This window comes from Thunnus albacares, chromosome 15, assembly GCF_914725855.1.
Source record: "Thunnus albacares chromosome 15, fThuAlb1.1, whole genome shotgun sequence".
Classification (NCBI taxonomy): Eukaryota; Metazoa; Chordata; class Actinopteri; order Scombriformes; family Scombridae; genus Thunnus; species Thunnus albacares.
The window spans coordinates 17240420-17267569 of record NC_058120.1 but is presented as its reverse complement, the minus strand read 5'-3'; the positions used below and the strand labels follow the sequence as shown (position 1 = coordinate 17267569).

Sequence of the window (27150 nt, the reverse complement as noted above, 5' to 3'; positions counted from 1 at the left end):
GCAGGCAGTTGTTGACCATGATTGAATCCTTGAAAGCTTTTATGGAGATGAATCTGTCTATTTATTATTTTCACTCAGTCAAAATCATTCCTCCCCATCGCTCCAAACACATTTACTGGACACAGGAACTCACAATCTGCCCAGCATGATACATAAACTGGCCATGAATCTGGCCGGGGTGTTTTGTGTGTGTGTTGTATTTGAAGCATGCCTATGCAAGTAAAGGCAAATTGAACTTGGGTTTCCGCAGTTGGAGGCCATGCTGTACATAAATTCTCTCACCTGTCCGCTTTGCTTGCCTCTCTTGAACTGCATCACAGTGTTTTCTAAACTAGGGGAGTTTGTAGACACACACACACACACACACACACCGTTGCACACCCTAAGACTATTTTTCTGTATCCGTCTTTCCTTCCCTTGGCTTCTGCACGCTCATCTTATCAGCACCAGAAGCCTGTAGTCCATCCCAGTAAGCAGCTGGGTTATTTGAGGAAGAATTGAGTCATGGTAAAACAGGTTAAATTGGCAAAGGGCTCTGGAAGCCTGCTGGCGTTTCCATTACTATCGATCAACCACGGAGCCTAAAGGTCTCGAGTAGTCTGAGCATCGGCAGACTTGAAAATCATATGGTTTCCCCCCATAACTTTTGACTTTGGCTGCCCTGCTTTTTACTTTAAAAGCAGTGGAAAAATAAGACTGACCCAAAGAAGCATATTTTCAACATTGATTACTTTGATACTTTTCTTCATGCGTTAATTAAAACCATAAAAGGGAAATGGAGCCTGACTGTGAAACGCCATGACTTTGCTCTCCAGTTCAAACCCGAAATTGGTGTTTCGGTACAGAAAATCCACAACATTTCCACTAAAGATGAATTTGGCAGAACTTACAAGAAGTTGTTTCTGTGCCTCATGCTCCTCCTCGCCAGGTATCAGCAGATAGATTATGTTATAATTGATGGCATGGCATCTGAAGTGCATGGCTGCTGAAATGTGTGTGACCTTTCCCGCGGTTGAGGAAAACACCATCTGGAAACTTCAGTCAGATATGGAGAAGTACTTCCACAGCAGTCTATCATGACCTTATAGGAAGTGCTCGGCTGATTATGTCTATTATGTTTGCTTTCCTCAGAGCTTGGTTGACAATTACACTGGCCTCTGTGTTTGTTATGGTCTCCTTCAAGCCCTTGTAGCTTGCATCCTAATTAGATGGCTTTTAATGGAGACTGTTTATTGCTCCTTGCAGAGCCTCTGTTTTCCGCTCTAGAGTTAATTAGCCCTATGTCATGTGATAACCAATGCAGAGGACATCTAGACCTATGCCTCTCTGTGTCCTTCTCGAATCAAAATCAAGAATGTAGGGGCTGCGTCATTTGAATTATGTGCTTGTTTCCATTTAGTCTCAGTCCTATTAAAAGCACGGATGAATATAAGGACATGCTTTGATGTTGCTATGTTAAACATAACCACACACACACACACAAACATGCACAAGTTATTTGGTCCATTAGACACCAAGTTCCTTCTAAATGATTAAAAATGACCATAAAATCAATTTGCTTAATACGTTGTCAGCTAATGTTGTTTTATCCCGCTTTAACAGGCTTGGTGTCAGTAAGACAGTGAAGTTATTATCAGTCCATTTCGTTTCACCTTTTGAGTTTGAAACTTTAATCTTATTTTCTTTAATGTCATTGATTTAAACCAGCAATCTCATGTAAAACTGTTTCACAAATGGAAACATGGGGGCGACAGTATTATTTTGCAACCTACTTGTACATAACAAATTCTCTTATCTATTATATTGGGATAATTACTGTAGTTTTATCATGTTTACTGCTTCTAAGGCACTTGCATATTTCTTTGTGTATATGTATAAAAAAAGAAAGGTTCTTAAAATAGCCACAGCAATAAAATAATCTTTCAACTAAAACTGTGTTTTCTTTGTTTCTTCGACTGCTTTTCTGCCTTGTTGTTATTATGCTTGGATGGCAGAGTGCATATAAATCTTGTTATCTTGAACAATTTAATAAATAAGAGTGAAACTAAATGAAACATACAGTATATTAGCTATACAGTAAACTGTGGGCTGAAAAAGAATTGTCAGCAATAAAACAGTTAATTAAAGCCCTTATTAAAGCTTTTTTTTATGTTTTTGGTAACCAATTAGACACACTGTTACTATAACTACATGCAACAAAATATGCTAAACATTTCATGAAATAGGTTTTTGTTGGGTGGAATTCTGCTCAGCAGCTTTAGTTTGCCCTATGCACTGTGTACATCCATTATATCACTGTTGGTTAGTTTCAATTTGTGACCACGTTTCATCTTTTTAGAGGCAATTTGTCTGTATTTTGTCATGATTTTCAAACCTGTTCCTTTTGACATAGTAAACAATTTGCAACTCAAAATTAAAGCGCTAATAACCAGACCTCTTTTATGGCTGACAAATGCTGCTAAATGGCTGTCCAGCTCCTCTGAACCACCTTTGTAACAGTGTTTGTAATTGTGGTTAATTTACTTCAGTGTTAAAGTCAGTTTTCATCAAACATTTACATTGTGTTGTGTACAATGTTATTATCCACACGCACAATAAATGTACTTACTTGTCAAATACAAACTCCACACTCTTAATTTGTCCATGGTCATAGAAGTCAGGTAAAATGAAACCTAAATGAGGCTATACTTAAGTGTATTAAACTGACAGGACATTAGCTATCTAATCATCCCCCATCATTATCACCCATCAGACTGACTTGTCCTTGCTAGAGGAGAACGGGCCTTCCCGAGTGCTCTAATCTGCCAGCGTTAGGCATGTGTTATACACTTTACTATATGGTCATACAGTATGTGGCAGCTACACACACTGCCTACATCAACATAATGGGAAACAGTAGCAGAAAAATCAATGTATCTGACAAACACGGTTGTTCCAATCCAATAATGCCAAATGGTGGCCTTTGTTTTGCTACCCCCCACTTTGAAAATCTTTTAAAATCACTGTCAGTGCAATAACATTGGCCTGACCTTTGGAATTTTGCTGACTAGCGCAGAGACCAAAATGGGCTGCAAGTCTGTAATGCGTCAAGGACAACAATGACAAAGTCCACCATGCATTAGTGATACAGTTGCATACTTGTAATAAATAAAAAACAAACAAACATACAAAAATGTTCCTTATTTCGGTAAAGTTCTTTCTTCAGAGAGGATGGATCGAAGGGCAGAACAACCGTGAACCAGTGCCACCCTCTTGCACACGGTACGCAGTTTGAAACGCACAGCAGCCAGCTTCGTACATGGTGATTCAGGACTGTGGTATTCTTCACCTGGTGCCAAGAAAGTAAACCTGCAAACCCCTTTGAGATGTGAGGCAGTGTGTGCCTTCTCTTCCAAATTCCACTGAGGATTGCTCCGCTATTTAGCTCATGCCTCGCATCCAGCTGAGTCAAAGTGTTCCCTGTTGAAGGTATGCTGGAGGCAAATGCTCGTCTGCAGCAACCTGGAGAAGGCAGGGGAAGGGAAGGGCTGGAAGGCAAAACTACTCCGATACTGTCAGAAATGATCCACATCACGGCCCGGCAACCCTTTCAGCCACCTCTGCTCATTACCCTCTTCGTCCGGAAACACCAAGCAAATTCTACTAACGAGTGTTTGATCAACACGGTGCGCTGTGGCAGGAAGAGACAGGCAACCTGTTCATGACTCATTCCCACTCTACCTCTCCCTCTCTTTTCTACTTTTTTTTCTGTCTTTTCTCTCAGTCTCCCTCCCACTCCCTTAAGACAGAAGAGAACAAAGGCAGAGACAGAAGAAAAGCAATATAACCCCTTGGCCCTTATCTGTGGAGCACACCAGAGCATGTCTGGCCTCAGACACAGCTTTGCCTGTCCTTTGAAGGCCCTCATCTCCCTTTGATTTCAGCCAAATGGTTCAGCACAGTGACAGATGCTCAACTTTCCATCTGTCACTCTGACACCCATCTCTTTAGTGTTGTTGAATCTAACCGACTTTGTTTGGACTGCCTGTCTGGCTGTCTGAGTAAGGTTGTGTATGGCGTTTAATTAGTCTCAAAATCAGCGCACATAAAAACCGGGCACATGCGCGTGATACGAGGGCACAGAACAGTATCAGCGGCAGAGAAGAAAAGCATCCTCAAGTGGGAGCATTTCTGCTCTGCGAGCGCAGAGAACAGTATCCGCAAGCGGAAAAGCATCCTTGCGAGAGAGCATTTCTGCTCCATGTGCACAAATGCGGCACACCTGCTCACTCGTCAACTTGACTTTTGAGATTTTGGAGGCAGGGATGGTATAGACAGTCTCCTCCTTTGATTGGTCACTTTGAATACTGACCATGACCTTTGATTGGCTGTTTGGTTTGATCACTGACACAGTCGAAGACAGACAGTTGCCTAAGAGAACAAAAGCAAACATAAATAATGACGTTTAGCAGCTGATCCTGTGTTTTTTTTTTTTACCACTTACACATATGAATAAGTGTAAGACATCGTAGCAAAATCCTTAACGCTGTTTAAACCCACTTTCAGATTTGTGAGAGCTTTATTTTGCTTATGATAAACAGAAAAAGGGCAATGTCACTGATATTTCTCCATTCACACCACATTAGATCAGATCCAGATCAAAAGCCACTATACTTAGACTTGTCAAATCTAGATTACATTACCAAGGGGACTCCAGAGAGTCATTAAAACAGTTTCAGATTTGTGAAACCTTTATTCTATTTGTGAAAACTGAAAAAAGGGCGATTTCACAGCTTTTCCCCCATCTAGACCACATTGGACAGATTAGAAAATTTACTCTGTAACCAACAAAATGGAGAGACGTGCAATGGTGCTGTGAATTTCTAGCCGCAAGATCAGTGAAATCTGCCTTTTTTGTTTTTTCACAAAATAGGATAAAAGTTTCACAAATCTGAAACTGTGTTTTAATGACTCTTTGGTAATTTAGTGACATGGATACTGATGTGAGTGCTAATGTAAGAGAATGTGACTAAGACCTTTAGCTGAAACAGATAAAACAAACTCCCTACCACTTTTTTAAGGTCGTCTGTGCTGTCTTGGCTGAATTTTCACATTTACATTTTCCACATTTTTTTGATGCTCTGATACTGAGTGATTTAACGAGGAGTGTAAGGGTCATCATCACATTACCTTGACAACATTCCTCTGAGATGGGCCACGAAAAGACATAAATATTCAAGCCAAGGAGAGTCAAAGAAGTCAGCCTTTTTATGAGAGGAAATTAGAGTGATAGGGGGGGGGGGGGGGCGGGATATTGGAGAGCGAATATGATTCAGTAGGGAGAGGATGATGCAACACACCTCTTAAGTAGATGAGTTTTCATTTTATGATGGAAGATGAAAGGGATTTTGCTGCTCAGACTGAACTTGGGAAGTCATATTTAACTCTTACCTAAATAAACAGTACTACGTTCTTTTTAATCATTGCTTTGGCACAGCCTGTTTGAGATCTTTTGCATCAACTGTAAGCTATATCATTTGTGTTTGACAACTGGGACACTGCCTGGCTGCTATTGTAGCGCGCTCCTGATTGACTAGCACTCTTTCACACAGCCTTGATTTATGCTCGTCATCAGAGGTATGGGATAGAGGAGGTGGCACAGAAAGACTATTACTAATAGCCTAGACACCTGTTTCACTGTCACAGCATCTGCAACCTGCAATGCAGAGCAAGAGGTGGAGGGGGGGGGGGGCGATTGGATAGATGAATGGATAGATGAATGGATCGGAGGAGCAGGGATTGATAATACTGAAGTAGACCTGTATGACTTTGCATATATATCCTGCTCTCTGAAGAAATCAGCTCAAAAGCCAGGGGTCGCTGATACAAAGTGCTTTGGGCATGTCTTTGCTTAAGCTTCTCTCTGTTTGTTTGTTTGTGTGACTGTGTGCAACGTGTATGTGTGTGTGTGTGTGTGCGGGCGCCTTCCTGTAGCTCTGCTAAAAGTGTCGCCTCTCTGTCTGAGAGCTGCTGCAGCAAGCAGTGTGAGATTTTAGGCGTCAGAGAACTTGCCTGTTTTTAAGGCATCTGCGAAGCAAAAGTGTTTTTTTTTTCTTCTTCTTTGTCTCTCAGGTTAATCCGAAGGGTGGACTATCATTCAGAGCATTATCCTTGCAGGAGGTCTCGATAATAGACCTCTGTTCCATATATAACACTCACTGTTTCCTGTAACAACCTCTACTGGGAGCCCCATTCCCCTCTTAGTGTGTGGTGGTAAACAGGTTTTGGAAGCTTTTTATGTTACATTTAAATAAGTAAAAGAAATAGAGAGAGCAGATAGAGTGAACATGTGTGTGTGTGTGTGTTAGTGTGATTGGATGTGTGTGCAGTTAAGTTAGGGGGGCTATGTGTCTTGGGTATCTACTAGCAGAGCGGGGATGTAGCCTTCAGTGTGCTTTCCCCCTGTTTAATTTATGTAAAGGTCAAATTTCAGACCATGCCAGGCTTTGGTCTCTGCATGGTGTCTCTGTAAGCAAACCTCCAGCATCATTTTTAACAGACGGCCTTACAGGCAGCGAGACTGATTTCCAGGAATAGAAAGTCACACTGGGCGTGCGATAAGACCAAGGGCCTGGGGTTCATTTTGCAATACATACTAATCACCTAGATAATGTTCTTCACTGTTAAACAATATTCCCATATCAGAGGTAGAACCTGTATCTCTTGCCATGTGCAGCCTGCTTATCTCCCCATGCCTCCCTCCACTCCTCAGGGATCTGTCAGTGCCAGGCTACCTGTGACACTTGATTATGTGTGTGTGTGGTTGTGCGATGGTGTTGTGTGGCAGGCCATCAGACTGACCTGGTCTTGCCTCTCTCATCTCTGGGGTCGTCTGGGGCTCTGTGGCAAAATTGATGGGCCCCCACTGCTCTGGGTGTGTCTCCCTCCTCTTCCTTCCCCTGTAGGTCGGTCGCTGCCAAATCAAACCTTCTACAACTCCTAATGTTACCTTCTGGCTGAAGCGTGTGGCCAGTGTACATTCACCTGCTTGCCTGCTGTGCAGCTGTGTATCTATTCATCATCTCCATGCCTGGTTCCAGCCTCCTTACCCATCTTGGCATCTCCCTGTCTGGCTGTTGATTTCTACGACTGCCTCCTTATCTGCTTCGCTGCCTCTTTACCACCTGCAAAACAAACTTAGATTTCAACTTTTGGAATGAGTCATGCGGCTATTCTGAGCTGTGTCCAGTACTCCGTTTAAAACACCAAGCGTTGTTACTGACTTCAGGACCATTAATATTCTATGAGGTGATTTTCAGTCGACTATAAATTAAATGCTGTTATGAGGATGTTTATTGATGAGAAGCTACTTATTTGGTGAATAAAATCCGGGAGACAGTTAAATTCTTCATTCTCAGCAGCAGAAGTGGCAAATGCGGCAAGTCAGGGATGTAGTTTTCCTTGTGTGTCTCATTAATTTCATGGCCCAGCGTAGTGCTTTAATACCTTCAGGTGTCGTCATTGGGGCTGTAAAGACAAAGCATTGGATCGGTGTGTCCCCCCACTCTCTACCAGCCAGGACTACAGTGTGTGCCTTATTCTCTTTGACTGCACACATATGTACATGCATCCACACATGTCCCCCTCCATTCAAAAATGTGGACGTTTGAGCTTCATTGTGTATAATGATGTATGCAGTTTTTGAAACTGGGAGGCTGTTTTTACATCCATCTGCTGAAGAGGGAAAGTTTCTCAGTGGTCATTGAAAATCTGAGTTCAAGGATGGGCCTATGAGCATGATTTGTGACATCACAGCTAGTTTGGAGATTAATTGTGGTCCACTATGCAGCTTACACAAGTGTGATGTGGAAACTTGAAGCTTTGGACTTTTCAGTGAAGGAGGAAACATCTTTTGTGTCCAGCAGTTAAACTTTTGAAATGAACATGAACATTGCATATTCATCAATTCTGGATTTTTCAATGAGGGAGAAGGAATAGATGGCATTTTAACATTTTTAATGAGATAATTGTACTTTTTTGGGGGAAACACATTAGACACATGTTACAATACAACACAAGCAGAGTATTTTATATATATATATATATATATACATATATATATTACAACATGTCTAGAGGGCATCTTTAACTGTTTATCATGGCCACGTATTACACATTGTTGTGACAAACAACTGAAAATGATCATGGTAATTCTTTCTAACAGGGCAGCACAAAAATTCTTACTTAAATTGAAACGAATAGTTTCAATAGTCCATCAGTTCTTTATAGTGAGACCACATAACAGAATGTATGGTATTAACACAGCCTGTGTGGTGTTCTATATCTCTGTTTACATGGTTTGTGTCACTGTAGTCCTGACTTATGTGAGTCAAGCAATGTGTATGTTTTTTTTTTTTTAAGTTTAGCCTCATGGGCTCAGTGCATGTGGTTTTCCATTCACTTCACAAGTAGTAATATATTCTGCCTTTGCCATGCAGGCTGATTCACTCTGTGCCATCATCTCAACTGTGGTTTGGTGATATGAATCAGCCAATAGGGCTCTATAAGCACAAGACTGCCCTGCTGCCTTGCTGATAAGTGGGCCACACAGAGAAGATGGAAAATACTTAGGGCGTTCACTCTCTCTCTCTCTCTTTCTCTCTCTCTCTCTCTCTCTCTCTCTCTATCTTGTTCTCTCTCGCTCTCTCTCGTTTGCTCGCTCACTCCGAGCCTCTTTTGCTTAAACTCCTCCTTTCACACTCCTACCTCAAATTCTTTCTTTCACATCCCGTTAACGTCTCACTGTGTCTGTGCTGTTCTTTTAAGTGATGGGGTTAAACTAGAGGAGACAGAAAACAGTGGGGCGCTCTTCAATGCTTGAAGCTTCTTTTTGAAGTTCCTCTTTAAAGTTATCCCACTTGCGCACAGTTCAATAGTAGGTGGCTGTCACCTGTTTCATCCTCGTGTCTTTGTAGTGACACGAGGCGTGTAGTATTGCCTTTGCCGAGCTGTGTCGTCATTTTTCATTACAAACATCCCTGCCCTTGTGCGTGTGTGTGCGCGATACAGTTGATGCAAAAGCCTCTGACACGATGACAATTGTAAAGCACACCTATGGTCCTGTGAGCTGTGAACAAAAGACTCTGTTACCTTTCATCAGTCTGTGGTTTTCCCGTCCAGTGAGAGCTCTTTCCTCATTTGTTCTCACCCGACCTTGTCTCTCACAACAGGGATAATTTCTGCACATAATGAAACTCACTCGCAGACTGATTGCACTTCTTGCTGTTTGGTCATGAGAAATTAATGGATTGCTGCACAAATATTGCAGATTTATTCTACTGAGAAATCAGCCTCCCACCAGACTGTGTTTAGCCCTGCAGAGGAAAATATCCTGTCGAATGATTGTTTGGACATGACCATATAGCAGAGATTCCCTAACAGCCTAAATACCTCCATTAGTTTGTCTGTTTTCTTGTTTCATGAAATGCAGTTTGAGGATAAAGCACACATCTCTAGCCCAGACTGTATCCCTGGTGGCCAGTAGGCAGGCAGCAGGCTGGGCTATGGAGGAAAATGCCCTGTAAATAAAGAGAGCTAATTTTGTTGCCTGTGGCAGCGATGTGCAAGCTGACCTTATCAGGAAAGCCTCGGCCTGTCTATTCCATCCTCTGTGACTCACCTACCCTGCTTCCTCCCTCAGGAAAGGCGGCCTTCTGTACGGAGCTAGATTTCAATAACCTCTCAACCGAGAACAGCAGTGAAATGCAGAGAGAGCGAGAGAGAGAAAGAGAGAGAGAGAGAGAGAGAGAGCGAGGGAGCAAGTGCGCCTACCCCCCTTTGCTGCCTCAGTAAACAGGTGATGCAGTGCACCCCTGTGCAGTGGCACCCTTGTTCCCCTTACAAATGCAATGCAACAAAATGCATTTTCACCCCCGGCAGACACGAGGCAGAAGCACGCGATAGGAGATGGATTGAAATGAAGAGGGAGATTAACGAGGGGCTCATTTGAGGAAGTGCAGTAGTGATGGCGATGCAGGGTTGACAATGAATTGACAGCCCTTCGCCAGACATCTATCAGAGGCATTCAGAGGTGTTTTGGGGTGGTGGTATAGAGAGATGAGAGAGAGAGAGCTGGAGCTGGAGGCCCAGGCACAGTGATGGATCACCTACATGCCGCAGCAGCCCCGCCACGCTGAACTCACCCTCAGAATTGATGAGCCACACCTCTTGTCGCCCTGTCTCTTTCTTCCCCTCATATCCACTATTCCTCCATCACCCTCCCCCATTCTCCATCTCCATTTCTCGATTTCCTCATTCTTTGTCTCTCGATTCTCTCTCTCGTGCCGTTGCTTCCCATTGTCCTCATGTCTCTGTATCTCTCTGCGACTTTCTGCCTATATCTCACCCCCCTTTTATCCCCCTTTCTCTTCATTTCTTTCTTTCCGTTTTTTTCCTTACACCTTTTGAATACCACACCCTCTCTGTGTGTCAACATCAGGCAGGAGAGCCATGGAAGGGCCATACTAATAAGGTTAGAGGGAGCATCTCTGTTTCCCAGGGTGACACCTTTATAAATGACAGGAGCATGAGGCCCTGCCGGTGTTCAATCACCTCTGCAGGGGATCGCCCATGGGGAGCTCAGTGTGTGAGCTATGTGGTGCGTGCGCGTGCATGAGTGTATGTTTTTGTGTTATTGCCTCTGTGGGCCTTGCAGCAGCCAGGTTTACGGTGGAGCTAGTTGGAGTGGACAACAGCATTAGGGAGGAAACAGATCTGGAGGCAGAGTGAAGGCGAAGGAGAGAAATGACAGCCCGGAGCTCATCTGACCAGTACTGCCTTGTTATGACTCCCTGATGTGTGCACCAGGGGCACACAAAACAGACTCTTCCTTCCTTTATTGCCTCACACCACCTCTATCTCTGTTCTGTAGTCTGTCGCCTCACAGGCTCGCTTTATGGCTTCCACTGAGGGGCGGGATGTTATCTGCTCATATAGGTCTATGTTATAGGCTCCTTTTTTTCCGTCTCTTTCACTATCTGTGTTTGTGTTTATGCCAATGTTTTAGAACTGGGATGAACACAGTATTCTGCCTCGCATGTGGCTGCTTTTTTCAGTGCCCATTTCAATAACAACACAGCCACCTTTTGTGGCCACACACACCAAAGGCGCAGTAACAGAATCAGCAGCAGTTGTTGTCGTCAGCACAGCCAGTCTAAATCGAGTTAACACAGATCCGTGATCACCCATACAAGAATGAATTTAGGGACGTTGTTGCTCATAACGCGAACACTGTGAGCTTCTTATTTGAAATGCTTCTCATGACCTGTCCATAAGTTCACTTGGCTTCTCAGAAAGCTATGAGGAATAAGCTAGTTTTTGTGAATCTGCCGTAAGACAAATTAGGTTAGTGGCTATTTGGGATTCAGTAATAGGGGTTTTTCTCTCGGTATGCAGGAGCTTTAGACCCGAATGTCATCAATGGCAGAACAGGAGCAGGCAGATCACTGGAATCGCAGCTGGCAGGTGATAATCTCCCCATGACGCTATTCCTATTACAGTTCTCCTTAAGCTGCTCGGAACAGCAGCCTTGACTTTTTTAGTGTCCATAGAGACACAGGGAAATATGCCACTGCGCATGTATGTATAGGCAACCGCCTGGCTGTTTGTGTGTTTTCTGCCACTGATGATAATGGGCAAGAAAGCAGGGAAATGGCTGCGAAGCTTGCGACACCTCAGCCATGAACACAGGCCATGGAATTGACTGCAGCGTCATCATTCCTGACCATAAAAGCTGCTCAGCCAGTCAATGCAGTCTGGGTTCATTCTCTCCTTGCTGCCCAGTCTGAGCTATTTTTAGCTTCCCTGTGCAGCGTGGCTCAACTGCCGTCGTAGCTACCTGGATATGAGGGCTTTGTCACTCCTGCAGGCTGGAGCAGCACTGATCTTGCAAGCTTTACAGCTTCCCATTTCCACAGCTCGGGCTGCAAAACAACTCCTGCAGTGAAAGGAATTAACAGAGACAGACAAAGAAAAAGAGGGAAGATGGACAAATAATAGTGATGTGTGTTGCACAGCATTCCTGTTGAAGCCCAGTATTCGTGTTAAATAATGTTTTGACCTGTTATTAGACCCTGCAGTGGTTAAATGAAACCACAAGGCATTGGATTCTTGTATTAAGTTATACCTTGTGCTCGATGTTGACAAGACAAACAGTATTCTAATGAGGCAAGCTGACACTTAACTATACGTGTAATTGCTAAGTTAAAACAATTCAAGCATTTACTGATTAACTGATTAAAACTTAATACGAGGAAAACTGAGCAATTTCTCGTTTTCAGAAGGGTGCTGTTTACAGGGTTATACAAAAAAAACAGCTGTTTTGTGACTGTACATGATTAAACACACTTTAAACTAAACACAATAAATGTACACAATCACAACAAAAGTGAGCGCAAAATATAAGACAGGAATTAAAAGATGATGGCAGGCGTATTTGTTGTGATGGAATTCTGTTTCGCTAGTGTAGGTGACACTGAAAAAGTACTTTTTTCCAGTGTTTACATGCATTGTTAGACACACACATTTTGTTTTGGTAGTCTTTCTCCTGCAGGTATACCAACCTAGGCCTATTAATTCAGCATAATATTATTCAGTATTCCCTGGCATGGTAAACAAATGCTCCAAACGGATTCATTTGAAATGACTGCGCTGCAATCCCACGGTGCATTAGGGCTGTTTAAATGCAGTGAGTGCTTGGAGACACTCACTCAGGGTCCTTCATAATAGTTTCTCCTCTCTTGTAGTTTCTCTCGAGCCTAGCTATGCTGGCACCAGCTACACCACGTCACACGTGTAACTTAAACTTTGATCCATGTTTCATCATCCCTCTGTGCCAGTTTTATTGAGCTATTTGCAGTTCTAGGCCTTTTTTATATCTATTTTGTTTTTGAATTATGCAACAAGCAGGCAACGCAAGTGAATGATGTAACATAAAAAAACTAAACTTCAATTGAGTAGCATCATAGTAATAGACTCATACCTCTTTAAAATATCTTAAGTTGCACAACAATCTTAAGCAGGCCTGCCAAAGATAACACATCTCTGTCCCAATCTGCTCTCCCTGTGTGCTGCTGTGGCAAAATTCAGTTCCTCAATGGGTGGTAATCTGAGGATTAATGACAGCAACACATCTGCCAGTCATGTGGCAGTGTGTGACACAGATGGCGGGGGATGCACACAAGGGGCGCAGACAGAGAAAAGATTGGCTCCAACATTGTCATTCGTCCACTACAACTTGCTGTTGCTTTGCTTTAATGTTTTCAATCATATAAATCCTAATTCCTCAAGTACATGAGTAGCCCCCACTTGACTTGAACAGTCTCACCACTGGGTCTTCAGTGAGATGTTTCGGTTACTTCCTTGATGGAGTGTTTTTTGCAGGTATTTTTGGGTAATAGGAGTCGGTCCTATTACCCAAAAATACCCGCAAAAAACAGGATGTTTGTTTACGATAACTTCCGGGTAGAAAACCCCTGCATCACGTACAGTGACAACAGAAATAAACTATATGCCGATAAAAAATATTTGGGGGTATTTACAAAATTTTGGGGACACTTTTGTTGCTGTTTGTAATGTAAAATGAACCGATTAAAATGCATACAGTAATCACCACCTTTTGTAACTACAGCCACCTCAGTAAACACCGTCTCATTTGTAATAATTGTCTACAATTTCTAATTACAATAATAAGCACATGAAAAGCAAAACAATGCAAGCCGATTCCCTTTCAACAAAGATTTTACTTAGGAAGATCCTTCATTATAAACCACAAGATGGCAGTATAAGATAATGATCATGAGATCGTGACACTATTATATGGGCTTGATCTAATTAGATTTAGCAAAAGTTCTGGCTGGGGAGATAACGTTATATTCAGATCTCATACAAGTCAAAACCAGTCTGACTTTGATGATTTCATCGTTGTAGGTCTGATGCATTGCATGCCACAGCCTCAGGTGTTTCACAAAGACTAGACTAGTAGCTACAAGTACTGTCAAAAGAGCCAATAATAATAATATATGTAATATTCTTTCTTTATTGATGCAGTTCTGGAAATAACTTCAGCTGAAGTTTTTTAGCATGCTTTATTTCATCTCTAAGTTTGCCCTGCCGACGTTTTGAGCATGGATGAAATAACATTATAGACTCGACTATTCAGCACTGCATCATTGGTTAGTAGACTGAAAAATTATGTTCTAGATTTGGGACTAAAAAGCTTACTTCAGTTGGTGCATCGAGCTCAGTAACGTTAGTCAATGGCACTGATCTCCCCACCAGTCGGCACGCACATGTAGGCTGTTACATTAATGTTATCTAGCCAATTTTCTAACACTAATGTTAGCTAACGTGCTGGCCCAAACACATTTTAAAGTCTCTAGCGTTCACATTAATGTTACTTACCATAAGCACATCGGTGATGCTTGCTTGTTTGGTGACGATGAGTTGAATACTTTTTAACCTGTTTGCTTCTTTTAACAAAGTCGAGATTAGCTTTTAGCTGCTCAAGGCTATGTTTGGGTAGGTGAGCCCTGCATGCTTTACAGAAGAGGAGTGTCATCTTATTCACCTCTTCAAACACCAAGCCAGTCTATTTTCCATTTTTCACTCATAGAGGTGGCAACACTCTTTGCTGTCTTATTTGCCGGGGGTGGTGTTGGTGGCAGCCCAGGATTGGGGTTGTTTTCTTCGGTAACAGTTGGAGCTTTTTTAATGAAGTACCGATCCATCGCAGCAGCCAACTTCACTGCAGGTGCAGGATTGCCTGGCCTCTGCCAGGTATCGTAACAACAGCGTAGTGTGAACAACAGCCATTTGCATCAGTGTGTGTTAGTGTGTATTGTATCTCCGCAGTTCAAATCAACCGCCAGTTGTCTACCTGGAAGTGACTGTTGTTGTTAGCACGAGGTCACTTTGATTCAGTCTATTGGTCCTTTCAAGGCTCCTAATATATATGACATTTTCTAACACACCATCTTGTTATTATCTTTCAACACGTTAACTTCATTTTGGTTTTGTCCCCCAGAAGACAGTATTAAAATGACACATTCTTTTTTCTAATCTTAAAATCTCCCTCACTCTGTCCTTTCTGCTCCAGTTTCTACTCCAGTTTCCTGAATTGACTTACATCTGTTGTATTGACACCACCATCACCACCAAAGGTCCCCCACAACAATAGCAGCAGACACTGTGGCTGATGTGATAGGAGTCCCATTGGCTTTCAGTGGCAGAGTAATAGCACATATCCAATATGGAGGCAGAGACAAGATGATCCTAACAATGCCTCTGGCAGTGCCTCTGGCTACAGTGCTCACACACACACACACACACACACACACTCTCTCTCTCTCTCTCTCTCTCTCTCTCTTTCACACTATCTGTGTTTTGCCTTTCTTAGAGGAGCAGAGGAGCAGGCACATGTGTCTCCCTGAATTACTTGTAAGAAAAGGCAGTGGGAGTGATTCTATTCTTGTAGGAGAAAACACAGTCAATTCTGATTTCATAAAACAACCCTGTCACTTGCTGTGTATGTCTCATTCTGTTTATTTCTCTATTTCGCTCTTTTCTCCTCATTCCCATTTTCTCCCTTGTGTCCGACCAGGTGGTTGGCCCCCCGGCTGCGGGGGCTTTTCGGGAGCGACCTTCCAAACCAACCACCTTTCGCAAATTCTATGAGCGTGGAGAGTTCCCGATGGCACTGGAGCATGACACCAAAGGGAACCGCATTGCATGGAAGGTAGGCGTGCTGCCCTCTGGTAAGGACTTGACTAATGCTTATGGTTTTCACATGGTATTGACAAAAAAGCTAGGGTGCTAAACTTGCCATCAGGAAGTGTCAGACTGGGGGTGGTGGGTAGGGACACTCTAACCCTAAATAAGCTAAGCTATTAAAAGCTTGCACAGAAAAAAAAAAAAAATTCTGACAGCGAAACTCCCAGGAATTCTTCATTTACAGTTACACACACTTGCAATACATTAATCCTTGTACACAATCTGCTGTTTGAATCCATACTTGTCCAGCAGTTATTGTGGTTGAATCTGAAGACTTGACAGGTGCTACCCAAACACCATTTATCGTCATTATTTATCAACTCGACTGAAGGTGATGAGTTTCTCACACATTCACAGGTCCAATGTGGACTGTTATCCTGTAGGAGGCAGTGTAGAATAGCTCACTTGAGGGCTCCACCTGTCTCACAGCACCAATCACACAATCCATCAATCACAAACTCTATAGGAACTCATGGCAGTCACAGCAAAACGCAGGGAGTAATTGTATACGTATTTGAGTGTGTTCTGCCTGTGTGTGTGTGCACGTGTGTGTGTGTGTTTCAAAGTGCAAGCCTCCGCAGAGCCATTACGCTCCTGAATGTGAGCACTGAATGTACTCCAGTGTGTGTGGGATGGATGCATTCTTCTAATCACCATGTTGCTTTATTTCTGCTTCCACTATGCTGCCAGCTATTCCATAACTTCACAACCGCCATGCAGCTACCACTCTTAATGACATTCATTCATAGTAAGCAACGATAAATGAATCAAACAAATTATGCCCTTTTCCTCCCTTTTTACTGACTTCAAAGAGAGAAGGAAGGGTGAGTGAGTGAGTGAGCTTTCTCGCTAGTTAGCTGTCTGTCTTCAGGTGAAAACACTGTAAAAGCATCTCCCTTTGTATGAATTATTTATGTAAAATGTTCAAATGATCTTTGCATTTGCGAAAAATAATGGATTTCTTTTGTTCTCTGCCCATGAAAAAGCACTCAGCAAATGGGATGTGGTGTATGAAATTGTTGCTGTCATACCCAATGTGGCTGTTATGCTTATTGATTTAATGCTTATACATATGCTAGTCATTTTTAAAATCCTCCTCAAAAGAAGAGTTTACTGCTCAAGCCCATTGTGACTCTTTGTGTCTGCACTTTGACTGTGAACAAGTGTCTGTGGAATGTTTTTAAGCAGTGTTTGTTTTAGCAGAGGAGATATATTTTGCTCATATAATTAGCCTTTCCTTATAAATAATCCTCATCAGCCTTCTGTTTGTTTAAAGCAGTCCAGGCAGAGATGGTCGACACTCGCTGTGCGCATTTGTTTTGTGTGTATATACTGCATGTGGGTATAGTGTAACAGAAAGTGTAACCATGATTGGAGTGAGTGGAGAGGGGCTGCTGCGTGTTTGCACTGAGCTGCCCTCGGGGCACAGGTTCAAGACGGCAGATCAGGATCAATCCCAGTCTGCGAGCTCAGCCCCCTAGCAAATAAAAGTCTGGGGAAAGTAAGAAAGAGAGAGTCTTTCGGAAAGAAAAATAAATGGTGTTTTGATTTTGTTTACGGACTGAGTACTCAAGTATACAGAGGGTGTGTGCATGTGTGTTTTTGTGTGTGTATGTGTATCGGTTTGACTGCGTGTATCAGTTTGACTGTCTGCATTGATGAATATGTGTATTCAGGTGAGGAGTTCAGCTTCCCTCCTACAAAGATGCTGTCTTAAAATGTCTTAAAACAGCCAATGAGACTCACTTCCTAAATTGACCATAATATTGATGAACAGGCTGCAAATTTAGCCGAACAAGTCTGTCCAATCAATATCAGCATCTCCTCTGTACAGGTGTAGTTCCTTCCACACTCTTTCTACTTATATGGTCATTCCCCCTCCGAGCAGCAGGGAGCAGCAGCATGGTTTTTCTGCTTAATGAATCATCTGCTATGTGTCATTAATATTTCTCCTCTTACATTGTAGTAGCTCAGCACCGCTGTAGGCAGTTGGGTGAGTGAATATTCTGGGGGGAAAATAAGTTTTGTCATAGTGTATCAGGAAAACAATTTCTTGCGTTTCCCTCATGTTGTTTTGGTGGCAGTGGAAGGTGTCATTCCCAGTCACAGCGTAACATGTAACACCGTGACGGAACAACCAGTGATTCCAGTTTTGCTTTTGTGATCATACATTGTGTCACAAACATTTAAAAATATTTCACATTGACATATTATTTTCACTTTTCACATTTTAGTGGTAGACTTGGGCCATTTTTTTTTGGCCAAATTTAAATTAAAATAATGATTTTATTACTTTGTAGTTGGTGCAGTTGCAACCATGAAGTAAGGTGTTTGCTGTAATTTTATAAAGGGTCTTTATCCGTTCTTAATATATTAGACATGCTTGATATACTTCAAGTCATTTGTAACAAAGTCAAGATTGAATATTTACTGAACACCAAGCTGAAAATCATTGCTTCATTGACTTTTTCTGGTTGAAAGTTTTATGTCTGGCATCACTATCGGATGTGGTCAGAACTGTTCACCCCTAGCCACCAAGAGTGCTAATAGTACTGAACATACCCTATGTACACTAGGAAGTCAAAAAAACTGATTTGCAGCTGGTGTGAAGTTACTCCTCAAAGCTTAGAAAGTGACTTGACAGCTAAATGACCGTTAGTATACTTAAGTATGCAGCAACAAGCTTTGATCCATTATCAACTTATCAAATTCTTATGGCAAGCATCAAGCAGAAACAAAGCAAAATGGGTAATCCACTGGAATCCTCTTTATTGTTACTGTATCTGTCAAAACCAAGCTCAACATTCAATTGTGTTTTAGTTTTATATTTGACCCACTAACTCCTGAAAAGTATCTGAGTCTCATTTGCTTGCTAAATGGTTTCTTCGAGAACCTCTCAAGAAATAAAGCTCTGTCATTTCACGCTGGGCAGAGAGTGCAGAATTGGCCTGTTTGAGCAGTCTTGCATATATTTTTTGCAAAGTGTGGTGTTGATTCTCAGTGGGATCAGCAGACACCAACACATTCATTTCACAGGGAGTAATTTAAATCAATGTTAATATAAGAAATATTGAATAATGGAGTTTTGACAAAGTACATGATCAACTGTGAAAACATAAAACATCAATTTCTAATTATCTACAAAGTGATTGCACTACATGCAATTCTAACCATGTTTTATGATTTTACGCATCTTGTGTTTGTATAAATTGTATTTGTGGAAGTGTCTTTTATTTGTTTTGATATGGATGGCAATAAGTAGAGAGCTGGAGACCAGTGTTATTGGATGAATATTTCCCTATTGATAGAAGCAATCTCATCTTTTCTTCATAAAACAGATGTAAATAGAGCCTTACCTGTTATTGCCAAGTCTGAAATGCTTTGCAGCATAAAAGAACATGGTCTACTATATATACCTCAAAGGGGGCTTGAGCACCTGCCCGAGAGGAAGTGCCCTTTTTCTGGAGTGTTCTTTTAAAAATAAATGAATAAATTCCTGTTATTCCTGCTATATCCACACAACAATATACACAACAATATACTCAGTACCTCATCTTGTTTGTAAGTGTAGCTGACAGAGAATTTATATTACTATATGTTAGTGTTCATAGTTTACTGCAAGGTAAAGTGACTATAGTTGATGGAGCTCAGTGGTGTGACTACTATCGACATTGCACATTCAATGCAAAGTGGGTATATGGATACTGTCACCAAGTTGTTTAAGTTAGTTATAAAGTTGTGAAAAGGTATGCATCTCTATCCCCCACAAGCTACAAGATAACGACGAAATTAGACAAGCAGCCAATGAGGTGCATTCAAGTTCATCTGATTTTCTAGCATCAAATTGATCTGCATTAACTACAGTCAGCAGTGATGTTGTGTTTGTGTTATTAATGTCAGACATTATATTAACGCCTGATGTACAATAATATGTATAGTAAGCATACATATTTACTTTCTTTGTATTTTATGTTATGTTTGCTCAACAGGTGAATATGTGTGCAAAGACAGTAAACGCAGCTACATTTACATAAATGTTAACTGTTTGCTAAATGTCATTATATATTTAGGCAAATAGTTAAGTTCAAGCATTATTTTCAGTATTTTTGGAGGGAGAGATGAAGGAAAAATATTTATCTTAAATCAATAAAACATAAACCAGTGTCTAATACACCTTATGTGTATAAAGCCTATGTTTCTTTTTAGAATTATGACTTAAATGCATGATGTCTCCCAAGCAGTGTAATTATGATATGATATGTGAATTATATTAAACCAATTTGTTGGCACATAGTAATAGTATCTTAGCCATGCAGTATCAGCATCTTCTTATTGCCTGTTATTACTGAAGCAATTATGTCTTCTATGGAGAGGTGGTAAGAGACGGATATGGAGGCGAGAGAGGCAGCCATGCAGCCAGAGGAAGTGCATCTTTGTCAGCAGTATGAAACTGAGCTTCTGCAAGTGAGGATGTCAGTCAGAGGGCAAGGTAAGAGTCGGGCTATGAGGAGAATTTACTGAAAATACACATCATTTCTTTGCATGTGTCATTAATTAACTGTCATGTAGCAGTGTTTGAACTAACCACAGTCAGGGGTTTGCTTTAAAATACGTACATTTTAATATCCCTTTAACAGTGTCACAAAAGTAGTCATTCCAGGCATATATTTATTTTATGAATTTGGGCCCCTGCCCCTGGTGGTTACAGTACGGTCCTGCCTGAGCTGTGTGTTCCATCCCACAGACGTACAGCATTTGTTGAACACAAAAGATACTGTAGGAGGAGAACAAAGTGTAGAAAATGTGTGAGGTCTAAATGACAAAGAATTACGAGCCAGAGGACATGCAACATTATGTTCGTTTGTGCACATGTGAGTCTGTGCGTGTGTGCGTGCGTGCGTGTGTGTGTGTGTGTGTGTGTTTTGAGTCTATATGTACAGGCGAAATGCAAGTGAACTAAGTGTCAAGGGCAAGTTGAAAAAGGGAAGGTTGTATCTGAAAGGTAATTTGGCTCTCCAGAGGTAAAAGCCTCAGCTGTAATGGCGCGCTCAGGTAAAAGCTTTACACGTGTGGGGAACATGTGCGGCAGATAGATAAGAGAGAGACGAGCGAGTTCCTATCCCTGTCTATGTGTATCTGTGCGCTTGTGTGTTTGTCTGCTTGCGAGTGTTTGTGTTTGTGTGTGTGTGTGTCTTTGTGTGCATGTGCGCGTGTATATTTGTGCGTGTATTTGGCCCCTGCCATAACGTAGAAGCCAAAGGCCTGGAACAGCAGTGTAATCTACTGCGATCCCCAGTGCCAAAAAGAGAGATAGGGAGGAGAGAGAAAGGCAGAGGTGTGAGGGAGAGAGAGAAAGAGAGAGTGAGAGGGAGATAGAGAGAGAGAGAGAGAGAGAGAGACAGCTCCACAGGGACTCAGCAATCAGGAGACATGGCAGCCGCTTGGCTCTCAGTTATAATGGATGAGTTGAGGTCTTCCTGCGTTCCCTGTGGGGCTAGGTTCGACTCTCCCCTCTCTACCCTCTGCTGTGCTCTGCAGGCTTGCAGCCAAACATCACGGTACACATATGCAAGGCCACACGCTCACCTCACATGTACTGTACACCTCCTAAACAGCCTTGTTTATTTCATTTCATTGATCGCCTATCTGCTTTATCTTTTCCCTTGATCTCCTGTTCTGTGTCTCCTGTACGCTCCGGGTTGTTGTTTTGTCCTCTTTATAAATCCTGCCTGTCTGTTTCTGCAGGCTTCCTCCCTTCCATGTCACCCACTGCCGCCCCCCCCCCCCCCCTTCTCCTGGCTCATGTACTTTATCTATTCCCCTTTGTCCTTTTACGGGGTCTGTCTGGGGGCAGAAGGAAAAAGCCATTTTATAAAAATATCAATGCAAACCTGATTTCTGCACACCCTCCGCCACCACACCAGCCTCAGTCGGCAGAAGGGGCGCAGAGATGAGGGGGGGACAATCAATTAATCTGATCAAGCGCTTTAGGAAATGGAGAGCGTAAGCGCTCCTAGGGGACGGATATCCATCTCCTTGGGATGATTGAATTACGCACAGAGTGAGAGTTGGAGAGGAGGGAGGGCTGGAGAAATGAGGTGGTTAGGGTGACCGAGGATGAGGGAGCATGTGCTTGAGAAACGCAGAGGGAGTGTGTGCTTGATACGAAAGAGTGAAAGATAGAGAGAAAGAGAATGAAATAGAGCAAGAGCAAAAGAGTGAGGTGAAAGAGAGATGAGGTCATTGCAGAAACAGCAATGGAGAGGAGCCTTATTTCTCTCCCTCCCTCCTTTTTCCCCCCTCTAACCATTTACATTTTTATGTGTCATACCTTATGGTTGATAACCCCTTCTCTTGACAGCTATATTACATGGCATGGGTACATCATTTTGCTTTGGTGTCAATTCACAGCTGAGTGCTGCTCTGGACAAATTTGTCATCTATTAAACAGTAAATTGTCATACAGTATGGACTGTATGGACGAGCAGTATAGAAGACTTTATGAGATTTCCTCTGTTCTCATATCTAATGTGAATTTGTAATAATATTATAGACTCAAGTGTATGATTGGCATTGGCTTACTGTAACATGTGCTGTAATTATCTTATGAATTAGAAAGATTAACACAACCCATCTAAGAGCGTATACCGCAGCCAGTCAAAAGTACAGCAGCATAGCACTCTCACAACAGCTGTTTCATAGAAATGCCTTAAGTGAGCTCTTCCACTGTTTTGAAAGCTGCACAATATGGTGCAACATACCACTTCGAAATGCACTGCTCCTTTCGAATGCCACACTCTTGCAGAAAATTACCTTCTCTTCTGCCTCTGTTGAATGTATACCATACCTTCACTCCTACGAATTATTTCTTATCTGCTGTGAGCACTAGAGCTTTGTCAGGGAACCTTTGAATAGACAGAATAAAATGGGGTTAACCATGCGTTTTCTCCAGCACCCTGGCTGAAAGCTGGATACTCTGGGGGGATAGTTCTGTGTCATAAGGAAAAAGATGAAACACAATAAGAGGAGAGAATATGAACAAGCCCCCCTGGGCTTTCTCTGAGAGGAGAGAGAAGGGAGAAGGAGGGAGTTTAGATTAGAGAAGTGGAAAAAGCATCAGGCATTTTCACTGGAAAAGAAGAAGGAGGTGGAAGGAAAAGGCCTCCAACAAACAACACTGGCTAACCATCAAGGCCTGTATGGGCTGACTCCCCGGAGGGAGAGAATTGCCGAATGACTGCTGGGAAGAAGCCTGATGAGCTGCGCCACTGCCATGCTGCTGATGTAACTGCAAGAATGGAGGGACTGTCGGAACGAAGGCATCCAGCAGAGAGAGCTTGTCTGTGGATCTTGAACTGCTACACTGCCTGCCGCCCTCGGCCATTATTCATAGCAGACGAACGCCACGTGAAGTTGATGATGGTTGTTTTGCCTGTGGGCCATAAACTCTTGCTGTGTTGTGAGACAATAGCAAAAAATGGATTTTTGGAGAAAATGGAGGATCACTGGAGAAGCTCTTATTTCAAAAGATGACTTACAGTGTGAATCAATATAGAACTATTCTCCTGTCTATTGGTATGGAACAAAGTGACCCAACTCTTATGTGGAGCTTACAGTCAAGTAAATTAAATTTGTTTTCATGATCCAACTTTACAGCAATAGTGATCTTCATGTGTAAAGCTTCCACACACAATGCTGTGACAGGCAACTGATGGCTTCCCAAGATCATCTTTCCTCAAACCAGTAGTCTGCACACATGGAAAATTAGTCTCTGTGTTGTGATGTTTGGAACACTGTGTAGTCTTCCATCATGAGCTGCTCCCTTTCTGTCCCGCTGTGAACTTCCTCCTCTGGTCCCCAAGCTCACATCATCCCTCTGGACAACCTGTTGATCTCAGTCGCCCACCCCAGCCTCTCACACCTCCAACCCCAGCTGCAACCCCACACAGCTGGCACCCCTGTGCAGATGGTGACTAAAACAAATGCACGCATGCTCTCGTAGGGAAACACAAGACTGTGACTCTTTGTAGGCAGATGGGAAAGGCCGTGGATAGCTGGGGGTAAAGAAGGGAAAGCAAAGTGATAGATGACATCACGGTGAAGAGAGAGAAGGAGATTGTGGAAGGGGCAGGGTGGCTACCAAATTAGACAGAGACAGAGGACGGACAGAGAGGGACATGGCTCGTCTGCCAAGGCTACAAATCACGTCCCCGAATGCAGCACCAGTGCTGTCACCCCTCCCTCCCACAAAATAAGCCAGAGATCTATTGATTGGCACTCGTATTTGCTAGCGGGCTCCAGCTCAAAATGGAGCCTTTAATTAACTTAATGGACCGGCTGCAGCTGTGTGTGAGCCAGTGAGAGAGGAGCAGAAATAGATAGACAGGGTGAGAGAGGGTGTGAGAGCCAGCATAAAGAATAAGCGGGGTTAACTGCAGACCCCTTCCACTATCAGTCAGGATGGACAGGACAGACACAAGGAGGGAAAAGGAGGCGAGAGAGGGGACTGATGTCCTCCGTCTTCCTCAGTATTTCCTATCTTCTGCATCCTGGTGCTTATTATCACTTACTTTTTCACTGATACGACTTTAATAAGGGAAACGTGTGATTCATATTTGCTGTGAGCGCATTCAGCTCGCAAAGTCGCAATCAGATCAACCAGCAACACAGGCTTAACTGTGTTGGTCTGAATGGGGTGTCTCTGGGAGCCCAACCAGAGGCCTTCAGGCCATGCACTCAGTCAGTAGTCACCCCCAAAATGCTAAGTCCTGGCCAGTCAGACCTCTGTTTCTGTACACTGCTGCCCGCACTTTCCCTCCCACCTCTCTCTCGCTCCCCTCCCCTATGCACCATTCTCATTCCTGTCCACTCATCCATTCTGTCAAAGGTTAATTGGTTTGGAAATGATTCGATTCATTCTGGACGTTAATGCTGTTATCATGCTTTTGTTCGAAAAAAAGAGAAAGAAAAACTACCCCCCACATGCACTTAAGCCTAATTTAAAATAAAGGGGAAAACGAAAAAAAAAAATCCAATTTAATCTTTTTTTTTCTTACTCTGGCTCAGGCTTGTCCCCACAAGTCCTGTCCTTTAAATTATGGCAGAATTTCATTACCTTGAAAGCTTTTCTGCCCCCTCCCTCTGCTCCACTCCCTGTCTCCAATACTTTGAATGGATCAGGACTAATGTCTTTCTTGTAACCTCAAGGTCGGAATATTTGGATCGGTGGAAGCGCTCAAGGGTCCCTGTGATTAATGCACTGTACAAAGTACCTTGGAATAATGCGGTGGCTGATGGCTGCACTGAGTGATCAGTTGTTCACCCACCCACCCACCCACACACACACACACACACACACACACACAAATACGTAGGTGCACAACTACATCCGCTGGAGGTAGATGTAGGTAGAGGTGCCCCTGTCAGTGCCCTTGGTGTGGATCATAGGAGGCATTCATATTCAAATAGGGTTACCCAGAGGCCTTCTCTCAATCCCCCCTAACAGTGCCATACAGTTATCACCTCCCCAAGGACCTTTATGCTTTTCTGTCCTCACAATGTCACGTCTTTACTTACACTGGCTTTATTGGACACAACCAGGCTATCATTTCCCTTAGAGCTGCTTATAGGATGACGTATTTACATTGGAGCACATCATTCTCTGTGGAATGCATGTATTTAAAAAAAAAAAAAAAAGTCCAAATGCGTGTCAGCACTTGAACAACAGAAATTTCAGTTTTCATTTACCTATTAGTCTGCCATGTCAGAGAATTAATTAGATTACCTCTAAATGTCAGAGAGATCATTTTCCGCACTCTGGTATCTACAATAGAACAGCCACTGCCTGATTACTACTGTGGTCTTGATGTTTTTTTGCTGACACAGCTGCGATGTCTGATAAAAATGTGATTTTCTCTGTTTCTGTGGCCACCTTGCCGAGGTCCCCACTGTGGCTGCTGTGTATGCTGTCCACACCCTATTGATCAGAGACACAGAGGCCTCTGTATTGAAGTTGTTTGCAGAGCTGCAGATGCTATCTCCACTTTTGTTAATTATTTACATTCGGTTCCACAAATCTGATCAATAGTTAATTGAGCCAGCGGGAGCTGTCTGAGAGAAAAACGAAAACTTTGCGGAACTGAGGGACAAAATCTTCAGTGCTGCCATGTAAAGGAGTTTTATTATTCCCCATACTTTGTAGTATAGTAATATAATGTTGGGTTAACTGGGTTAAAGACAAAGAGACAAAGCCTGGAAGATACATTGAATGGCTTCATGCTCTATGCTTTAGTCTTTACCCTCTTACAGCAGCAATAATTCTAAATGGCAACATTTTAAGGGAGTAGAGGACTCATGGCCATTCTCTTGATTGAAGTACCATTTAAAGTGGCAGGTGGCTGACTAGAACACTTCTAGTGTTTGTCTCTGGTGGGCTGTTGGGAAAGAGAGGCCTTATAAGTCCAGATGCTGTATTTATCAAAGCATGCATACAACTCAATCTATGTGTATGAACTGCTCGTATGCACAAGTTGATATAAATGAAGCATGTATATACACACACACAGCTGTAAGCAGTGAGCAGCAATAAATCCCACCTGTTCCACATACATCTTGTGCATGAACAGGTTAATTTACATATGTAGGCTAATTTACAAATATATTTAATTTTTTCATTTCAAGTGCAGTTTCCATAGTCTGCATTTGGAAATTGATCCATGTGTTCTCTGACTCAGTAAATATTATCCAATGTTCACGTTTTCCTGCATGTCAAAATTACTTGAATAGCTTTTCAGTAATCATCTGAAGGTTTCCGCTCAGAGCACTCCATTCCACTCCACATCTATCTAAATTTGTCTTAGTTTTAAAGACAATTACAGCCCTATCACAGCTGTTACCTTAGTTTTAAAAGATTTAATATTGGCGTAGACAATAAACATAGATTTATCCCAATATTTTGATGGATTTTGTCATTTATTTTTACTAATATTATCCTCTGTTGGCTTTAGCAGTGCCTCAATGATCACAGAAAAGAAATACTGTTCCTTGCAGCATCTGGCTCGATGAGGAATCTTCGTTTGAATACAATATCATATATCAAGTTTAAGCTGTAAACTTCAACAAAAGCTGCTCGGCTTGTACAGAAACAGAATTGGCTCCCCTCTTGTAGGATAAGGATCCTCTCAGGTGTAGGTTATATGAAGTTCTTAGGTTCTGTTTACCTTTATAAATGCATGCATACATGTTTGTTTATCTTCTCTATTTTTGTCATAATTCTTATTATTTTGTCAGTGTTACTGTAATCAGTGATTGGCCTTGATGTAAAAGACTAGATGCTCAACCAGC

The 27150-nt window shown here is 42.4% G+C and overlaps 1 protein-coding gene across 4 annotated transcripts in view; it reads left to right on the top strand.

Moving 5' to 3' along the window:
* The window catches only part of pacrg (PARK2 co-regulated), a 146518-nt gene that overhangs the window by 6211 nt on the left and 113157 nt on the right, over positions 1-27150 (top strand). For all 4 annotated transcript variants that reach the window (XM_044375429.1, XM_044375431.1, XM_044375430.1 and 1 more), the window contains exon 2: positions 15638-15772. In XM_044375429.1, coding sequence (XP_044231364.1) covers positions 15638-15772 — 135 coding nt within the window. The remainder of the gene's footprint in view (positions 1-15637; positions 15773-27150) is intronic.